General features: G+C 48.6%; 2 protein-coding genes across 2 annotated transcripts; one reads left to right on the top strand and one right to left on the bottom strand.

Annotated features, from left to right (window-relative positions):
- The first annotated feature begins 3,595 nt into the window (after nucleotides 1–3,595).
- On the top strand, nucleotides 3,596–9,197 carry LOC109775718 (omega-6 fatty acid desaturase, chloroplastic). The gene is made up of 10 exons (XM_020334425.4): nucleotides 3,596–3,871; nucleotides 3,972–4,023; nucleotides 5,021–5,253; nucleotides 5,443–5,586; nucleotides 5,700–5,851; nucleotides 6,096–6,218; nucleotides 6,336–6,513; nucleotides 7,827–7,945; nucleotides 8,575–8,689; nucleotides 8,781–9,197. The coding sequence occupies exons 1-10, from the start codon at nucleotides 3,818–3,820 to the stop codon at nucleotides 8,940–8,942; spliced, it is 1,332 nt and encodes a 443-aa protein (XP_020190014.1). The 5' UTR covers nucleotides 3,596–3,817; the 3' UTR covers nucleotides 8,943–9,197.
- Nucleotides 9,198–12,306: 3,109 nt separating this feature from the next.
- On the bottom strand, nucleotides 12,307–17,885 carry LOC109775719 (formin-like protein 13). Its single transcript, XM_045232806.2, has 4 exons — nucleotides 16,589–17,885; nucleotides 16,299–16,492; nucleotides 13,662–13,900; nucleotides 12,307–13,372 (listed from the first exon to the last, which is right to left on the bottom strand). The coding sequence occupies exons 1-4, from the start codon at nucleotides 17,713–17,715 to the stop codon at nucleotides 12,569–12,571; spliced, it is 2,364 nt and encodes a 787-aa protein (XP_045088741.1). The 5' UTR covers nucleotides 17,716–17,885; the 3' UTR covers nucleotides 12,307–12,568.
- Between the last annotated feature and the right edge of the window lie 658 nt (nucleotides 17,886–18,543).

Genomic DNA, 18,543 nt, shown 5'->3' on the forward strand with positions numbered 1-18,543 from the left:
GGGTGGCTATAAAGGTGCACTACAGGTATCTCCGAAAGTGTCTGTTGGATTGGCACGAATCGAGACTGGGATTTGTCACTCCGTGTAAACGGAGAGGTATCTCTGGGCCCACTCGGTAGGACATCATCATAATGTGCACAATGTGACCAAGGAGTTGATCACGGGATGATGTGAGTTACGAAACGAGTAAAGAGACTTGCCGGTAACGAGATTGAACAAGGTATAGGGATACCGACGATCGAATCTCGGGCAAGTAACATACCGATAGACAAAGGGAATTGTATACGGGATTGATTGAATCCTCGACATCGTGGTTCATCCGATGAGATCATCGTGGAACATGTGGGAGCCAACATGGGTATCCAGATCCCGCTGTTGGTTATTGACCGGAGAACGTCTCGGTCATGTCTGCATGGTTCCCGAACCCGTAGGGTCTACACACTTAAGGTTCGATGACGCTAGGGTTATAGGGAAAGTATGTACGTGGTTACCGAATGTTGTTCGGAGTCCCGGATGAGATCCCGGACGTCACGAGGAGTTCTGGAATGGTCCGGAGGTAAAGATTTATATATGGGAAGTCCTGTTTTGGTCACCGGAAAAGTTTCGGGTGTTATCGGTAATGTACCGGGACCACCGGGAGGGTCCCGGGGGTCCACCAAGTGGGGCCACCAGCCCTAGAAGGCTGCGTGGGCCAAGTGTGGGAGGGGACCAGCCCCAGGTGGGCTGGTGCGCCCCCCCACCAAGGCCCAAGGCGCATGGGAGAGTGGGAGGGGGCAAACCCTAGGTCCAGATGGGCCTTAGGGCCCATCTAGTGGGGCGCCCCCCCTCTCCTCCCCTTGGCCGCCCCCCCTTGATGGGATCTAGGGATCTAGGGCTGGCCGCCAGCCCTTGGGGTGGAAACCCTAGAGGGGGGCGCAGCCCCCTCCCCCCCTATATATAGTTGAGGTTTGGGCTGCCCAAGACACATGAGAACGTCTCTCTTTCGGCGCAGCCCTACCCCTCTCCCTCCTCCTCCTCTCCCGCGGTGCTTGGCGAAGCCCTGCGGGATTGCCACGCTCCTCCATCACCACCACGCCGTTGTGCTGCTGCTGGATGGAGTCTTCCCCAACCTCTCCCTCTCACCTTGCTGGATCAAGGCGTGGGAGACGTCACCGGGCTGCACGTGTGTTGAACGCGGAGGCGCTTAGATCGGAATCAACCGCGATCTGAATCGCTACGAGTACGACTCCCTCATCCGCGTTCTTGCAACGCTTCCGCATCGCGATCTACAAGGGTATGTAGATGCACTGCCCTTCCCCTCGTTGCTAGATTACTCCATAGATTGATCTTGGTGATGCGTAGAAAATTTTGAATTTCTGCTACGTTCCCCAACATCAATAACCAATAGCGGAACCTGGATGCTCATATTGGCTCCTACATATTCTACGAAGATCTTTATCGGTCAAACCGCATAACAACATACATTGTTCCGTTTGTCATCGGCATGTTACTTGCCCGAGATTCGACCGTCGGTATCTCAATACCTAGTTCAATCTCGTTACCGGCAAGTCTCTTTACTCGTTCCGTAATGCATCATCCCGCAACTAACTCATTAGTCACATTGCTTGCAAGGCTTATAGTGATGTGCATTACCGAGAGGGCCCAGAGATACCTCTCCGACAATCGGAGTGCCAAATCCTAATCTCGATCTATGCCAACTCAACAAGTACCATCGGAGACACCTGTAGAGCACCTTTATGATCACCCAGTTACGTTGTGACGTTTGGTAGCACACAAAGTGTTCCTCCGGTATTCGAGAGTTGCATAATCGCATAGTCATAGGAACATGTATAAGTCATGAAGAAAGCAATAGCAACATACTAAACGATCAAGTGCTAAGCTAACGGAATGGGTCAAGTCAATCACATCATTCTCTAATGATGTGATCTCGTTAATAAAATGACAACTCATGTCTATGGCTAGGAAACATAACCATCTTTGATTCAACGAGCTAGTCAAGTAGAGGCATACTAGTGACACTCTGTTTGTCTATGTATTCACACATGTACTAAGTTTCCGGTTAATACAATTCTAGCATGAATAATAAACATTTATCATGATATAAGAAAATATAAATAACAACTTTATTATTGCCTCTAGGGCATATTTCCTTCAGCGGGCGGCCAGGACCGGCGAGCCGCGCGTCAAGTGGGCGTCCAAAGAAGGTGAGTGCCTCGCCGAAGCATGGAAGACCGTCTGCCTCGACCCGATCACCGGCACGAACCAGAGCACCGACACGTACTGGGAGCGCATCAAGTCGGAGTTCGATGAGCGCAAGTTGGTCGACCCCTACTTCGCCGGCATCCACATGAAGCGCAGCTCGAAGGCCATGGCGAACCATTGGGCGCTCATCCAAATGGCCTGCAACAAATGGCATGGGATCGTCGAGGAGGTCGCGGCTCACGTGGATAGCGGCGCCAACATCGAGGGTCAGGTATGCACCGTCGCCGGTTGTCGCTCCTTTCGCCGTTTGCGTCGCCGACACTTGTTCTTGGGCGCAGATGGTTCGGATGTTCACCATGTACCGCCAGGACAGCAGCACCGACCAAGAGTTCAAGTACCTCCACGTATTCTCCCGGATCGAGAAGTGCGAGAAGTGGGCGGATGTCCGTTGCACCCTCGCCAAGGCCAAGGAGACGTACAAGTCGGACGCGCCGACTCCGGGCGCGGCTGATGGGCGCTCAGACGGCAACAAACGAGCCAATGCGGCGAAGGACGACGTGCCATCTATCGGTACGGCTGCATGCGTCCATCGAGCAGTGCATCGTCGACGCCAAGAACCACGCAGCCCTGAGGGAAGAGAAATCCGAGGCGCGATGGTCGGCGTTGATGACGAACAACGTCGTCAAGCTCGACCTACTCCGGACCAACGTCGCCGCGAAGAAGAGGAACACCGACCTGGCATTCCTGATGGGGGCGGACATGTCGAGATGGACGAGCAGGTCAAGGCGTGGTACCTGGCGGAGCGCGGCCTCATCTTGAACCAGGATGCCGCCGACGACCGCGCCAACTCCCACGCCGACCCCTACGCAGTCGCCAAGCCCGAGCGATGACGCCTCCACGACGCCCAACACAGAAGCCGCGCCGACGCCGACCAGCCCGCACGCCGACTCCCGCCAGTCCGACGCCGGAGGCCGCCGCCGCCGCTTGATGCATTGCTTACGCATCCTTCCTTTTTGAACGCTGAACTTTCGAGTTATTGATCGCCGAACTGTGGCATGGTGATCACCGAACTATGTGGTAGCCGCTGATCGCCGGACTTGTGGCGATTTTTTGGTAGTGGAAAATATCAAGTTTGAATTTATAACGTCTTGGGGCCGACACCTGGGGGCGTGGCTGGGAACTACATCGCCCCCAGGGCCCAAAATGCGCCGGCCGAAGGGTCAAAATAGCGTCGGACCGTGCGCTGGGGGACGAACGAGTGGAGACGCTCTTAGCGCCATTGATTGATGGTCTATGTTCACGGAGCCACGCAGGTTTCATGTCAAACTTTGTTATCAACCGTGTTCCTATATCCCTTTTTGTGACACAAAAATTAATATAAATCCTTTGGCACGCAAAATTTATTGCCAGGTGCTCTGGCCGTTATCGCGCCCCAGCCACTAGTCGCTGCAATCTGCGGCGCGCGCTCGCCTCGCCTCTGCCGGGCTGCTGCGTTCATCACAACCACCACGCCAGCGCAGGGCCCTCCCCCATCCAAACCATCTCCACACTCCTCTCGCCAGGCCCCCGCCGCCGACTCCACACTCTCTACGCTCGGCCGCCGCGACGGGGGCGGATGGCGACGGCGAGCGGCCTCTCCGCCCCTCTGCAGCTCCTCTCCTTGCGGCGGGTAGGAACCCTATCCTATCCTGCGCATGCTTTGTTTATGTGCCCGCCATCTGTTCGCGTTAATGCCTGCGAGGCACTCACCTGAGCTTGTTGTTGCCCAGGCACCCGCCAAGAACCTCTCGCCGCGGAGAGCAGCCGCGGGAGCTCTGTCAGGTACAGTCCCGCCGTCCTAGCACTCGCATTTGGGTTGGAAATGTAGGGCCTTTGTGTGGTGCGAGATAGACGGCTCCCCTGTTCTTGCTGGCATAGTAATGCGTTGAATTGCCTGGAATATAACTGTTCAGGGTTGGATGGGAAATCACCATGCCGAGGTCGTGGTATTGTGAATTTGTGAATTGTACTGCCAATTGCATGGCGGGAATACAAGGATGTGTCCTTGTATGTAGCATTACAAGTGGTTAGTTATATCAAATAATCTTCCTTTGGTAGAAAGGCTTGTGGGCTTGGACTCTGGCGGTTGAGAGGGTTGACCTCGACGCTGGCGACCGTAGAGGCAATAGTGACAAGGTGGCACACCGAATGATCGGTAATGAGCTCCCTGCCAGGCTTAGAGGATGGCCTGATTTGGGTGAGCGGTGTCCTGACTTGACACTGGCAGTAGCAATGTAGCCAGAACAGGTGCAGGAGAGAAGGAGGCAGTGCAGCTACCGTGTGGAGTAGGAGGAGGGGAGGAGTCCCGGCACAAGGAAGAATAAGGGGCCATGTGATTCGTTCTGTAAACCTTGGGCACGGATCCATGCTGTAGCACGGCCGTAATTAGATTGTGATACAAATGAGATGATTGAGAAATTGCTCAGCTCAGCTCATCACATATACTCCCTCCATTCCAAATTGAAGTTCTAGATTTGTCCTAAGTCAAACATCTTTAAGTTTGACCAAGTCTATTGGAAACTATACCAACATTTGCAACACCAAATTAGTTTTGTTATATTCACCACAAAATATATTTTCATACTATATATATTTGATGTTGTAGATATTAATATCTTTTTAGATATACATGGTCAAACTTAAAGAAGTTTGACTTAAGACAAACCTAGAACTTCAAATATTTTGGAATGGATGGAGTATATATCTAACTTCCCAATTTTCATTCTTATTTGGCCGCATCGTTTCATTGTTTCGATGTTGCGTTCCAATGTTTTGCCAGGTTCACTTATTGTGAAGAGATTTTCTTTATGCAACGGGAGAAGTCATCACCAATTTTTACCATTGAAACAAAGGGGAAGGTTGCAAGCAGCAGTACTACCTGTTACTCCACCACTGCTTGATGATGAGGAAAAAAGGAAGCAAATGTCTGAAGATTATGGTTTCAATCAAATTGGAGAACAGCTACCAGATAACATTACTCTTAAAGATGTCATGGATACTCTGCCTAAAGAGGTACTCCCTCCGTTCGGAATTACTTGTCTCGGAAATGAATGTATCTAGAACTAAAATACGTCTAGATACATCCATTTTTGCGACAAGTAATTCCGAACGGAGGGAGTACCAACTAGACAATGCCAATACCAGCTATGCTCCTGATGTTTCCTGTACTCAAATTCTTATGTAAAACTTTGCTCCTGCTAGGTATTTGAAATCGATGATGTAAAGGCTTGGGCATCTGTTCTGATATCAGTTACTTCATATGCTTTCGGTCTTTTCCTTATCTCAAAAGCTCCATGGTATCTTCTTCCCGTTGCTTGGGCATGGGCTGGTACAGCAGTGACTGGGGTGAGCTCTCTTTCCCTCCAAACCTGCCTGTGGGTGTGCTTGCACACGTGTTGCACACTTGCTTGCTTTTGTCCTTGTGGCCTGTCCACGATTTAATTGATGCCTTTGTGAAGTTTTTTGTCATAGGTCATGATTGTGCACATAAATCATTTTCAAGGAATAAGCTAGTGGAGGATATCGTTGGAACTCTAGCTTTCCTGCCATTAATTTACCCTTATGAACCTTGGAGGTTTAAGCATGACAGACATCACGCCAAGACAAATATGTATGTATATACCTCCCTGTATAATCATCTCCAATATGGTCCAGATGATGTTATTGTCATTCAAGTTAATGAGTCGATAGTATCAGCCTGTTACTTTACTTTTGATGTTTTCAGTTCATGCATTGCACTGTAACAAAAAGACTCGTATACTTAGAAAAAAGCCATATCGTGATCTGAAAGCCCTTTTCATTTCCAACCACGTTCTACTTTGGTCATTCAAATTTTTACCTTGGTATAACTCCAGGTTAGTAGAAGATACTGCATGGCAACCTGTTTGGCAAAACGAAATTGAATCGTCTTCTTTCCTAAGGAAGGCAATTATATTTGGTTATGGTCCTATCAGGCCATGGATGTCTATTGCTCACTGGTATATCCCACCCAACATCTCTCGATTCACATGTTTTGATGGCCATCTCTTATGTTGAATTATTTCTCATGAATTCCTCCAGGCAATAACATTTATGTTCACAATGCAACTTGTCAGGTTGATGTGGCACTTTGATCTAAAAAAATTCCGGCCAAATGAACTCCCTAGGGTGAAGATAAGTTTGGCGTGTGTCTTTGCATTCATGGCAATTGGATGGCCCCTAATCATTCTTCAATCAGGAATAGCTGGATGGTTCAAGTTCTGGTTCATGCCATGGATGGTTTATCACTTTTGGGTACATTGCTGATTTTTGTTACTATCATTTACTCCCTCCATTCCAAATTATTTGAAATTCTAGCTTTATCCTAAGTCAAACTTCTTTAAATTTACCAAATGTGTAGAACACAAATGCCAACATTAGAGAAGTTGTATAGGAGCAGGAGTGGTCGCATGTTGTAGATATTAACATTTTTTTCTGTAAATTATGTCAAATATAGAGAGGTTTGACTTACGACAAGCTAGAACTCCAAATGATTTCGAACGGAGGGAGCACTGCAGATGTACAGTATCCAAATTCATGGTTGTCCTGTTCAGCTGTGGAAGTATATTATCTAGAAGACTTGAGCCCACCAGAATATCTAGAAGACTCCCAATCGTGCAAGCTTCCACCTAGAATTTGCCAAATTTCTAGATGTAAATGGAATTATCCCGTCGGAGCAATAGGATTTTCCTTTATTTAATAAGACTAATTCTCTGCACCCAGTGGTCTTAGTAGGAAGAAGGTACAGACTAGTAGTCTTCATAAAGACAAGTTTATTTTCATCTTCCAATGCTGCGAACAACGGCTACACTATAAAATATAGGTGGAGCCTGCGCTAGCAAAGAACCGAGGAAACTTTTCGGCGGTCGACCACGGGGCGTGGTCAAACTTACCAGGAAAATCACATATCGGACATATAGCAGCACCCACTAATTCTCTCAACCAAGCACGGGACTAGGCGGAGCCTGCAACGTTGCAGCAGGCTGCGGAGCAGGCGAGCAGCATATCAAGGTTTAGCCGGCGTAGAAAGGCAGGCGAGAAGGGATGAGCAGCGGCAAGATTAATCCTGACCCGACAGGTTTAGGGGTGGGGCTGGCATGCTGGCTCTAGCAAAGAACCTGGCCCTCCGGGCTTAGAGGGATAGCTTGTGCAGCGGCAGACCGGCAGAGGAGGTGTCTGGGGCAGGGCAGGGCGCGGCGGCAGCGACACTGACTGTGGGCGGCGGTTAGGCCGGTGCTAGCGGGCGGGTCATCGGAGAGGCGGCAGTTCTGGCATTATGTTCCGAACACAAAATGACAGTGTACGGTACCTATGAATCGACTGTAGTGGAGTTCACCTGTAATCTACCATGAATTAGCTCTCCCCAATACTTGCATCGACTAAATTGGCTAGAAACCCGAAGACACAGTTAAAGCTAGCCATAATTACAGAACACCTCTCCAAGCAAGGAATGCATACGTAAAGAGATAATAATATTGGTCCAAGTAATGAAGTAGCAACTTCATTGTTTATGAGTTTGTATACTGAAAGTTAACTTAACTTTGTTTTATTTAAACTATTTGCTTCAGATGAGCACCTTTACAATGGTGCATCACACTGCTCCTCATATACCTTTCAAATCATCAAAAGAGTGGAATGCTGCACAGGCGCAATTAAACGGCACAGTTCACTGTAGCTATCCTCGATGGTACGAATTATTTATCTTTGCTTTCAGTTTTGTTTAAATGCATATTAGGACTCCTGTTATGATCATATATACTAAACAAACTTTCAGGAAATGATGTCCATGTTGATTTTCATCGCATATGTAATTAGTATGGCAAGATAAAGCAATGACTTTGCATCCAAATAAAATGACAGCTATTGTCCATTTGTTGCTTCGTCTTTCAATTGAAAATCAAGAAAATTCACCAGCATGCTGTGCAATGTTTCTAGATTGCAATTCATTTTTCATTTTGGATAAAGTGCCATGAGAGGATGTTATGGGGCCTTCGAAGTACAGTTTTAGGATTGCAAATTAAATAGGCTTAATTGAACTCTGGAGTTCTGGTCCTAGTTTAGGACTAACCGTGCAAGTAGGATAGTACTTCACTGAAGTACATCTAGTATTAGTGTATTACTAATGGATCTTGGAACACATTTTGAATATTCTGTGATGAAGGATGTATGCGAAACTGTGAGTACTGAGTGTAAGTTCCAACTTTAGGTGAACTGGAGTACATCATATCTTCCTTTTCCCGTCTAGCCAAATTGTCTTGGAAACATGTTGATTCTGAAATTGAGTTTTATCTGGCTAACATATTTGTACATTTACAGGATAGAGATCCTTTGCCATGACATAAATGTACACGTCCCGCACCATATTTCTCCAAGAATTCCAAGTTATAACCTTCGTGCTGCCCACGACTCCATTAAACAGAACTGGGGCAAGGTGCTTTGATACTTCTCCTAGTTTTGTGCATTTTCTCTGGGTCTTGACATCATAGCTTCATTTGTGCTCCCGGCATGTCTTCTGTCTGCAGTATATCAATGAGGCCAGCTGGAATTGGCGGTTGATGAAGACAATATTGACTACATGCCATGTGTATGACAAAGAGAGATACTACGTTTCTTTTGACGAGCTCGTGCCTGAGGAATCTCAACCAATAAGATTCCTTAAGAAGTTCATGCCAGATTATGCTTGATGCAACTGCTACCATTGACTAGTCAGAGAGTATTTAGACATTAAGAACAATCACAACCATTACACTACAAAAGGCTCATCGCAGACGGCTCAGGCATGGCTTTTATTGTGAGCCGGCAGGGATACTCCTTGTTGCAGATGGCTTTTATTGAAAGCCGCCTGGAGTTTTACCTTTTCTCTTCACCCGCAAAAAAAAAAAGATGCTCAAACAAGTAGAAACAACATATAACAGTATATTATAATGTCATATATTAAACATGCAAGAGGAAACAACAATGTATTTCACATTCATTCTCATTCAAACACCAGCAAAGTGACACGAACAATATTTAGATTGCATCAGTAAAATGGCAGCAATATCGCAAGTTCAAGAAATGAAGTTCCAGGCCATTATCTGTCCATCTCCATTGCGCCGCAGCAAAGATGAAGAAGCTTTGTGTCTTCCTCTCGTCTTCTCTGTTGTGCCACACCAGATGTACTATTTCCATCTGAGGGCTTCCTCATTCATTCGATGATTCCATCAATGATCAATCCATGGATGGTTAGTCAATCTACCTGAAAAGTTTCCATCATCACCTTGTAGAAATGGTGTGGCTAGCGCGAAGTCTCAGTCGGCTGACAGCCTTGTAAAACGGCCATTTTTAGCTCCGTTCGTATCTGTGTGTTGCTTTTTCCGGCTTGCCGGCTCCGTTCGTATCTGCGTGTTGCTTTTTCCGGTTTGCCGGTGCTGTCACGGTGCTCTCAACGGCGACGTCTGCGGGTGTCGTTTTCCTTCTTGAAGATGCTGCCATGGCCTTCTTCTGTGCCCCTCTTCGATTTAGGGGAAACCCTAGGTCCGGTTATCCGGATCGGATGACAACGGCGCCACGGCATCATTTTCCTTCGTGAAGATGCTATCTTGGTTGTTGCTCCTCGTACCCCTAGTGTTAGCCACTTTTGGCGATGGTAGTCTTCAGGCTGGTTTGTCTTGCCCCTCTAAACCTGGGGTTTGTGGGTTTAGCAGTGTTGTGTCCTTGGTTTGGACAGAGCATCTCTGGTCCTTCTGCTCTAGGCATCATGTTCATGTCTACTTGCGTTTATAGTATGTGTTGTATCTCCTTTTTATACTCATTTTATTCTCTTCTATATTAATGAAACATACACAAGGTTTGCGTATTCGCCGAAAAAAATCCGGGCTACTGCTGGGACCAAGACTGTGTCTCGTCCATGTACAGGACAACATAAGTTTTAATGAACTTTTTTGCATGACACATGGACATTTTTTTTATAAATAACATTTTCCCCTAAACATGAGATGAATATTTTTATTTTCGTATGTACTCGGTCCATTCCAAAATATTTGAAGCTTTAGGTTGTCCTAAGTCAAACTCTTTAAGTTTGACCAAGTCTATTTAAAAAAACCCGCAAAAAAAGTCTATTTAAAAAATACACCAACATTTATAACATCAAATTAATTTCAGTATATTCATCATAAAATTATACTATATATTTTTTGTTATAGATGTTAACATATCTTTTTGTATAGATGTTTTTTTGCAGGTGATTTGACTATGTCCTCGCTTTAATAGAAGGGCTACCCCTAAAAAAATAGAAGGGCTCGCGTAGCAGCCCCCGGCTTGTTGGAGAATTTTGCGTGTATTCGCGTCAAATTTGGCCGCGGCGGCAGAAGATTCCTGCCGGTACCGGGCGCGAAAGGACGCCATGATCGGTCTACTGCCTGCCCTCTCTCTTCGTCCCGCTTCCTCACTCCGATCACCATACCAGGCTTAGATCATGGACGCTGATAAGTGCTACACGTGTGGGCGTTAGGGGGTTTGCCCACACATTTTGTGTGATGTATAAGAGGAACAGCCCACACACTCACACTCACGTATGGGCAAAAAAAGTAATGCCCACACATCTCTTTTTTTCCCTTCCGATCCCTCTCACACGCGTGCGTGAGGGCGAAATAGATAACGCCCACACGCCCCGTACGTCAGGCCTCGTACCTCGTGGTCCCGCACACCCCGCGTATAGTCACCGCGCGTCCCGCAGTTGCCATGGTTCAGACCCTCGTCCATGTTTGCTTAACTGCAGTTGCCATGTCGCTGAATTTCGGTTGCCATGTCGGACAACTACAGTTGCCATGGTTGCTCAACTGCAGTTGCCATGTATGGTCTGGTCTACTGCAATTGCCATGATTTCAAAACTTTAGGAGTTGCCACCCACTAAACACTAGGCAGTTGCCATGTAGCACTATAAAAAGGCATGGCAAAAAAACATGTTCGGGTAAAAGAGAGAGTTGTCATGTGCTCACAAGCACGCAAGGGCAGTTTCCATGTAAAAAGAAAGAGTTGCCATCTTCTTACGTGCACGCTAGGGCAGTTGCCATGTACCATGCAAAAATACATGGCAACTCGGGTAAAAAGAGTTGCCATCTACTTACAAGCAAAGCTAGAGGTAGTTGCCATGTACCTGCAGAAACACATGGCAACTGCCAGCTTTGGGTGTGGGCTAGGAAACGGGCGTGTGGGCGAAGTGATAAACGCCCACACACCAGCCCCCTCTGCGTGCATGAAACTGATGTGTGAGGCGAATTGCTAAACGCCCACACATTAGCCCCCGTGTGGTGAAAAAAAGACGTGTGAGTGACCGGATGAATGCCCACACACCAGCTTAGTCCTACGTGGCACACAAAAACTGCTAAAACGCGCCAAAATTCATGTAGAATTGGTTGGATAAGGATCCATGCGTGTGGACGAGTTGCCAGACGCCCACACGTGTGGGCGTTAGACTTTTCGTAGATCGTTCGTTCCCCGTGAGCTCAACGCCGTTTCTACAGCAGCGCACTAGCACCCATCGGACAAATCTACAGTCCATCCCATCCTTGCTTTCAGAGGCCGCAAATGGTCGCAACGTGCTACGCGTATTCTACTCCTGCACAGCAACGTTCACGAGGCACCAGCACTACACAAAGATACGCAACGGGAATCATCACTTTGGCGTCGCCATCTCCCGTCCCATGGCCTCTTTTTCGTGCCCATCACCGGCAAGCACTTTACTTCCTTTGTTCTCCTCGTTGTCATAGCTTTGGTCGTGGTATTCCTCTGCTTTTCGTACACCAGAATTCCCATCGTACCTACCTATCGGTCCCTTGCCCAGCAACCCCCCAACCTCAACCTCAGCGACCCGATCATGCAGAGGCTGCGGGTAGCTCCACCTCCACGATTTATGACTACTCGGGTCGATCTGCAAAGACGGCTTAAATTTGCTTCACAGGTGAAATTTCTTTCTACAGTGCTTTCTGAAACTTCACCCTTGACAGGCGGATTCAGATGACTGCTGACAACAAACACGAGGAAAGCAACGAGACATGTAATAACATGGTGAGCTGAACAATTTCCCATTCCCCCCATATATGTAAGAATCAAGAAAAACTTGTCTTTGTACAGCTATATTTTTAATCTTTGTAAACATCTTCTAGTACTATTACACAGTAAAGTGACGGCCCCTTCTAAGCCCTGAGGGTGATCATCACACATAAACGACCCTGCAAGACTCACCGCCCTCAAAATCTCCACTAGCGCTATCCTGTGCACCCCCCCCCCCCCCCCCCCCCCCAAAAAAGGGACATTCCTCTAAGCTGCTCTACGACGACGAGCTGTCCTCGTCCGACGAGCTAAGCGGCCGCGTCTCATACCGGCGAGGCGGCACCGAGGTGCCGGCGCTGACGCGGAACGACTTACCGGACCCCATCATCACCCTCTCCGGCGTCCTGCCGACGTCCCGGCACACGCGGTCCAGTATCAACAGGAACTCTGTCACCACCATGAACACCCTCAGAGGCTGAGAAGGCTCCTCCATGTTGCCATCGCCATGGAAGTACTGCGTGGTCTCCTTCACACGCTGCAACGCGCTCCTCTCTGCCATCTTCATGCTCCCGATCTCCGCCTGCGCCCTTCCAAGAAAACCATCCATCGACTCGAAGAACCCCGCGCCCGAGCTTTCCTGACGGGCACACGTCTCCCTGAGCTGCAAGACCAGCCTCACTTTCTCCAGGTCGGTCGCGAGCCTCAGCAGGTTGCCGCTCAGCGTGTCCATCTCCAGCGTGGCCGCCTTCCTCACGTTTGAGAGCTCGCTGCTGAGCCCTGCCAGCACTTTCAGGCCGTCCTTCTTGAACCGTTCTTTGCTGGCACTGCCAGTCCCAGGATTGTTGGTTTCTGGTTGGTCGGAGTCGAAGCCTTCTGACCGGATGATCTCTTGAACCACGAAGTGGAGCAGTGTCGTTTTGCCGTCGGTTGACTTGATGTCGGCGAGCTTTAGAAGCGTGTCGAGTTTGAAGGCCCTCGCCTCGCCTCGGTTGGTGCCGTCGTTCATGCGGTTCCCAGTCTTGAGAACCGCATCCAGCAACTTCAAGAACAGATTGCTGCTTCTTAGGTCTGAACAAGCTGCCTGAAAATGTATATTTGACATTGGCCTGAATATTCGTAACGTCCGTAATAGAATTTAAGAAGGATCTGGCACAACACAGTGAAGTACTTCGAGACACAAACTGATACGGATCCTAAGACAAACAGAACTTAATAAAGGATGAACTTCAACAAAGAGTATTGCCAGATGTTTATTTTGTGAAGCATGAAGCATTTATGATTGATTTATCTAACAAAAAGAAAAAGATAAGAGGAAGTACTGTAAAATGCAAATTATAAGATGCAATCATCAATTCATCATAGCTAGTTACCTCCATAGTTCCAAAAGATTTCCTTAAATAATTCACTTCAGCATCAAAGTTTGCTCTGTAAAGCATTGCATCCACTCTCTTGAAGGCAAAAGGAACATTGAGAACGTCTTTTAGAAAGCGCTCTGCTGGATCAATTTTTGATAAATCACCGCTGTAATCTTTCAGCTTTAACTCTTCTTCTTTCGTTGGTGCCATCTTAGCTAGTGTTTCATACAACTCAGGCTTGTCTTCCAGATTTCCTGTTTATTCATGAAGTGAAACTGTCATAATTCACATAGCGAAAGGGTCGATGATGCAAACTCCAAACGGTAAGAACACAATCAATTTCAGGTGGACTTGAATTCCTGATTTAAACATCACGCCAAAAGGAGGTTTTTTTAAAGTATTTATGTCGATAGCTGAAACAGGAAAAAATGCATTGCCAAAAGGAGGATCATGAGTGCAGTCTGAAGTCTGAACATGCCCGTCTCTTTTCTTTCTAATGAAAAGTCACACCTTTAATACAACATTAAAATATCAAAGCGTTATACTATTACACAAGCAGTACTGAACTTTTTATTGTGTCATGTAGCACATGAGTTATATATATTCGATGCTATAAAGAGTGAACAGTATTCTCGAAAGCTGAAATTATGATAAATGTACAGGTGAGATCTGTTGGTTAAGCACAATAAAAAAGGTTGTTGAAAAAGTTTGTTGGATCCAACATTCATAGATAATATCATTGCCAACAACAAAATAGGCAATGAATGTTTCCAAGTGGCATCAGAACCAAAACAAAAACAGAGTAATAGGCCCACTACTATGTCACCCACAGCATTATCCTTTTCTACAGAAGGTTCTCTCTAACAAAATAAGTTACTGGCACTTAACAGCGCCTTGCTAATCATTCTAGTAGTTATGTAATAGCACACATGGAAGACACCTCATACTAGCGATAACTCATAATACACCAGTCACTTTCAGAACCAGCTATGGGGCTGAATATGTCTGAAGGTGTGCATGGCCAAAGGACCTCCCACTAAAATCCTGGAAAATGTATGCTACTTCTACCAAACGACAAATTGAGCGGTGATCATATCCCGACAACTCATATGTACTATTGTCCAAAGAAATAACCTCACAATTATATTTTATATTTCATCAAACTAATTGCAATCTAGAAAACAATAGTTTGAGAGGATCAAACGAGATTGTCCACCGGCAACAGATTAAGTATGCAATAATATTCCAATAGATTTAGCATTCAATAATATCCCTAAAGGACACTAACGAAAATGATGCTTCTCCGACACAATACAAGAGAATAGTGTTTCTCGAGAGAAAATAAAAGAGAAAAGTTGACAAGAAGTGATGAATAATCTGAGAAAAAAATTTCTTCAATACAGGGGCAAGTCAAAATTAGCAGGGAATGACTTCTAACTTTGTATGTTAAAAAAATGCAGAATCAACGCAGCTGACACCTCATTCACATGAAACAATTAATACTGGTAACCGTATGTGATTCCAAATAGAAAATATACACATCATATATCCCAAGGTAAAGGTAAAGCACTTGTGTCTTGTCAAAAGATGCAGATCTCGTCTCCAATACATGTCCTAATCTGCCCCACAATCTTACTATTGCCTAAATTGACATGACCAATGATGATATATCACCGATTGTTCACAAAGATATCCACACCAACTAATCAAGACTTAGCCACAGAAGAAAGAAAAATTATGTGTTTCATTGGCCAGATGCGTCTCGCGGTCCAGGCCCTCAGCTCTGGAAACTCAACTATCCACCAACATAAGCTTATAAATGCAAGAATAATCCTTGTTGGAACGCACTGCATCCAGACGATTTGATCGTGAAAGCAACCTCTCACCCAAGAGAAATGTGACAATTGAGGTCAAAAGGCAGGACAAGTATAGGAGCCTTCACTATCGGCTCACATCAAAATAAAAGAAAAGGTGTCATGTAGGGAAGTGGGAAAGATTCCCCGGTATGTTAGGAATGTATATTAGTTAGGTGAGCAACACGACAATCGCTGGATTGCTCTGCCCGATAATTATACGGGTTTCAAGGTATAGTATATGCGTATTTGGTGAACATGGTGACGTGTTTCGCCAATTCGGGCGCAAAATTCCTGTGTGAAACATATGACTAGAAAACGGTTTGATGAGGCATGTGAAACGTGTGACACGGACCTTCTTATAACCGATGAACACAATAATGGCTTGCAGTTCATGTATCTAGTAGTTTCCTGATCACCATGACAGGGCCATTTGGAAGAAACAAAACACGGGGCCAGCTTAATCGTCGCGCGGGTTATATTCTGAATGCGCAAAGTTTTACCAATTCAAGTAAACCTGTCAGGGTGAAAATTTTCCAATCAATCTTTTGCAACCCTCTTATGTAGCACTGGCATGGGACTTGGCATTGTGGACCAACCAGTGGTCTTCAATCATTTGCCAAGTTGCTGAATGTACTTGGTTCAGCAATAACTAGATTGTACTCATGCACTGGCATGACATGTGGCCTCCGGAATTGCACAAGAAGAGAACAGAAGACAGAATTGCAAGCGCCACAAGGACAGTTGTGGTAGGGGACCTGAACAAATGGGAAGTGGTAATAAGAGTGTGCAAACTCACCGTGCACGAGTGCTCCGATCACCTCGTCCGCGGTCACATTGAGCGCCTTTAGCATGATAGCCACGTTCTGCAGCCTCTTTGGGTCGAGCAGCCGGCTGTGCTGCCCTCCTCTTGCTGCCGCCTGACCGGAATTCCCCGCGGCGGCGGCGGTGCTGTTTTGGGGGAACAAGTTCTCCATTGCCGCCTCATCCACGCTGTAAATATCACCACACGATTGCCAACAACAGCTCGGTGAGAAAACAATGAGGTCGCCGAGATACTGTGGAAACAGGAATGGCAGAGGGGCGTACCGGAATGAGTCGGAATTCTTGACCTGGTCCCAGACTGTGGTGCGGCCGGAGATGGCCCGGAGCTTGTCCCAGTGCAGCGGTTTCAGGCTGGGCGGCCGGGTGCTTCCGCCCGGCTGGACGTCAGAGCTCTCGGCTTCCCTGTTTAGGACAGAGGCTTCAGGGGGACTGGTCAGCGCTAAATTGGCCAGGGCGGCAGGAGGAGGCGACTCGGCGGGCATCGGCCGCAGCAGTCTCTGCCTCGGCAACGGCGGCGGACGAGGAGGCCGTAGGCGATTCGCTTGCGGTGGCAGCGCCGCGGGCGCTGGAGCGGGCGGCGGCGGCACCGGCACCGGCACCGGCGCGGGAGCAGGTGGAGGCGCCACGGGCGGCGGCACTGCGTGCTCCAGAATGGTGCTGCGCTGGCTCGTGCTCCGGCTGAATGAAGACATGTTGGTCTTTCGCGCGGTGTAAAACGTCGCCTGGTCCTCGTCGGAGGAGGTGTACTCCGTGCCGGTCATAGGCGGCGTGGCCGCGGGCGGCGGCGTCGGCTGCGTGCCCAGCCGTTTCAGCGGCGGCAGCGGGCGGAGGTCAGGGCTCGGCTGCTTCTGCAGCTGGAGAGGGCGCAGGTCAGGGCTGGACCGGTGGTGGCGCACCTCCATCACCGCCGTGAGAGGGTCCAGGTAAATCGCGTCCGACGCCGTGGAGCTGGGCGGCGGCGACGCCTGGTGCCGGGCGCTGCTCCCGGCATCACTCGGAATTCTCGCGGCAAGTGCCCCCGCCGGCTTCGCGGCGGCGCGGTCGTCCTCCGCGCCTTCGGCGACGCGGCGCCACAGGAGGACGCAGGAGTAGGAGACGACCGCCAGCGCGACGAGGCCCGCGGTGAGCGCGATCGCGACGATGTTGGTGACGCTGGGCGCGGACCGCGCGGGGCTCGAGGTCGCGGCCGCCGAAGCAGCCGGCGGCGGCGGCGCGGCCGCATCCGCAGACGCCGGCGGCGGCGGGGACCAGCCGATCGGGAAGAAGGGCTGGTGCAGCGACCGCCGCGGCAGACCGCCGTCGTCGGCCACCGCCGACGGCGACAGCAGCAGCAGCAGCTCGCAGAGCACCAGAGCGAGCACCGCGCGCGCACCCAGCCTCGTTGTTCCCATGGGCGCAGCCGCGGAGAATTCTGAATTCGAAACCCTGTAATTCTAATCTAAATTGCCATGGATTCAAATTTTTCGAAACCTTTTTTCGCGTCGCTGCTTCAGTTTCGTTCGCTTTGTATTGTAGGCAGGGAGAAGGAAGGGGGGGAGTGAGGCTGGCCGATAGCGGCGACGGCGTGTGATGCAGGCAAGGTTCGCTTTCTCCCGGATCCCGTCCCGCTGACCTCCGGGTCCCGGCCTCGCGTGGGCCCCGCGAGTCAGTCAGCGAGGAGACCGGCTGAGCTACGACGATCGCAGGAGGAATGCTACTAGCGGCTGTGAAATCAGGTGAGGAACGAGGGCGCGAGCGACCCGCCATTTCGGCGTGTTGAACCAGGTGGTCACACGGAAGCGCAATGAATGGGGAGCCAATGACGCGTCAGCGTCCCCGCTGGCAGTCGTCGCGGCCTCGCCTGGCCAGTGTAGTACTAGTAGTAGAAGAAGAAGCTGGTAGAAAGTAAATGAAGAGCTGAAGCTGTTGGCGTGTTCGTACGCGAGCGGGTTCAGACTTCGGACCAGACCGCTGGCGGGCCCAGGCGGTGGCTACACGAGCCAGGTTGGGGGATGAAACGAGAGTGAAGTCTGAAATAAACCCTATGATTGTAGAGTTCGACGGAAATGAACCCTTACGTCTAAATCCCTGAAATCTGTACCCTGACTTAACTGATCCCGATTGTTTTGAACCTTAAGGTCGTATCCAAACAGAGGATTTCTAAATACCACCTGGAAAGACCGGGATCGATTACTCAGCCAACGCCTACAGATGGGTCCCATGGAATCAAACTCCTTCCG

Source organism: Aegilops tauschii, chromosome 2 (genome assembly GCF_002575655.3).
Source record: "Aegilops tauschii subsp. strangulata cultivar AL8/78 chromosome 2, Aet v6.0, whole genome shotgun sequence".
In the NCBI taxonomy this organism is placed as follows: domain Eukaryota; kingdom Viridiplantae; phylum Streptophyta; class Magnoliopsida; order Poales; family Poaceae; genus Aegilops; species Aegilops tauschii.

What these genes read in the sequence shown, in the direction of transcription:
- LOC109775719 (XM_045232806.2), bottom strand. Translation starts at nt 17,715, where the DNA reads ATGGGAACAACGAGGCTGGGTGCGCGCGCGGTGCTCGCTCTGGTGCTC. An exon ending in GATCGGAGCACTCGTGCACG is followed by an intron (nt 13,901 to 16,298) that starts GTGAGTTTGCAC and finishes ATGAATAAACAG; the next exon opens with GAAATCTGGAAGACAAGCCT. An exon ending in AATCTTTTGGAACTATGGAG is followed by an intron (nt 13,373 to 13,661) that starts GTAACTAGCTAT and finishes ATACATTTTCAG; the next exon opens with GCAGCTTGTTCAGACCTAAG.
- LOC109775718 (XM_020334425.4), top strand. Translation starts at nt 3,818, where the DNA reads ATGGCGACGGCGAGCGGCCTCTCCGCCCCTCTGCAGCTCCTCTCCTTG. An exon ending in CACTGTAGCTATCCTCGATG is followed by an intron (nt 7,946 to 8,574) that starts GTACGAATTATT and finishes GTACATTTACAG; the next exon opens with GATAGAGATCCTTTGCCATG. An exon ending in TTAAACAGAACTGGGGCAAG is followed by an intron (nt 8,690 to 8,780) that starts GTGCTTTGATAC and finishes TTCTGTCTGCAG; the next exon opens with TATATCAATGAGGCCAGCTG.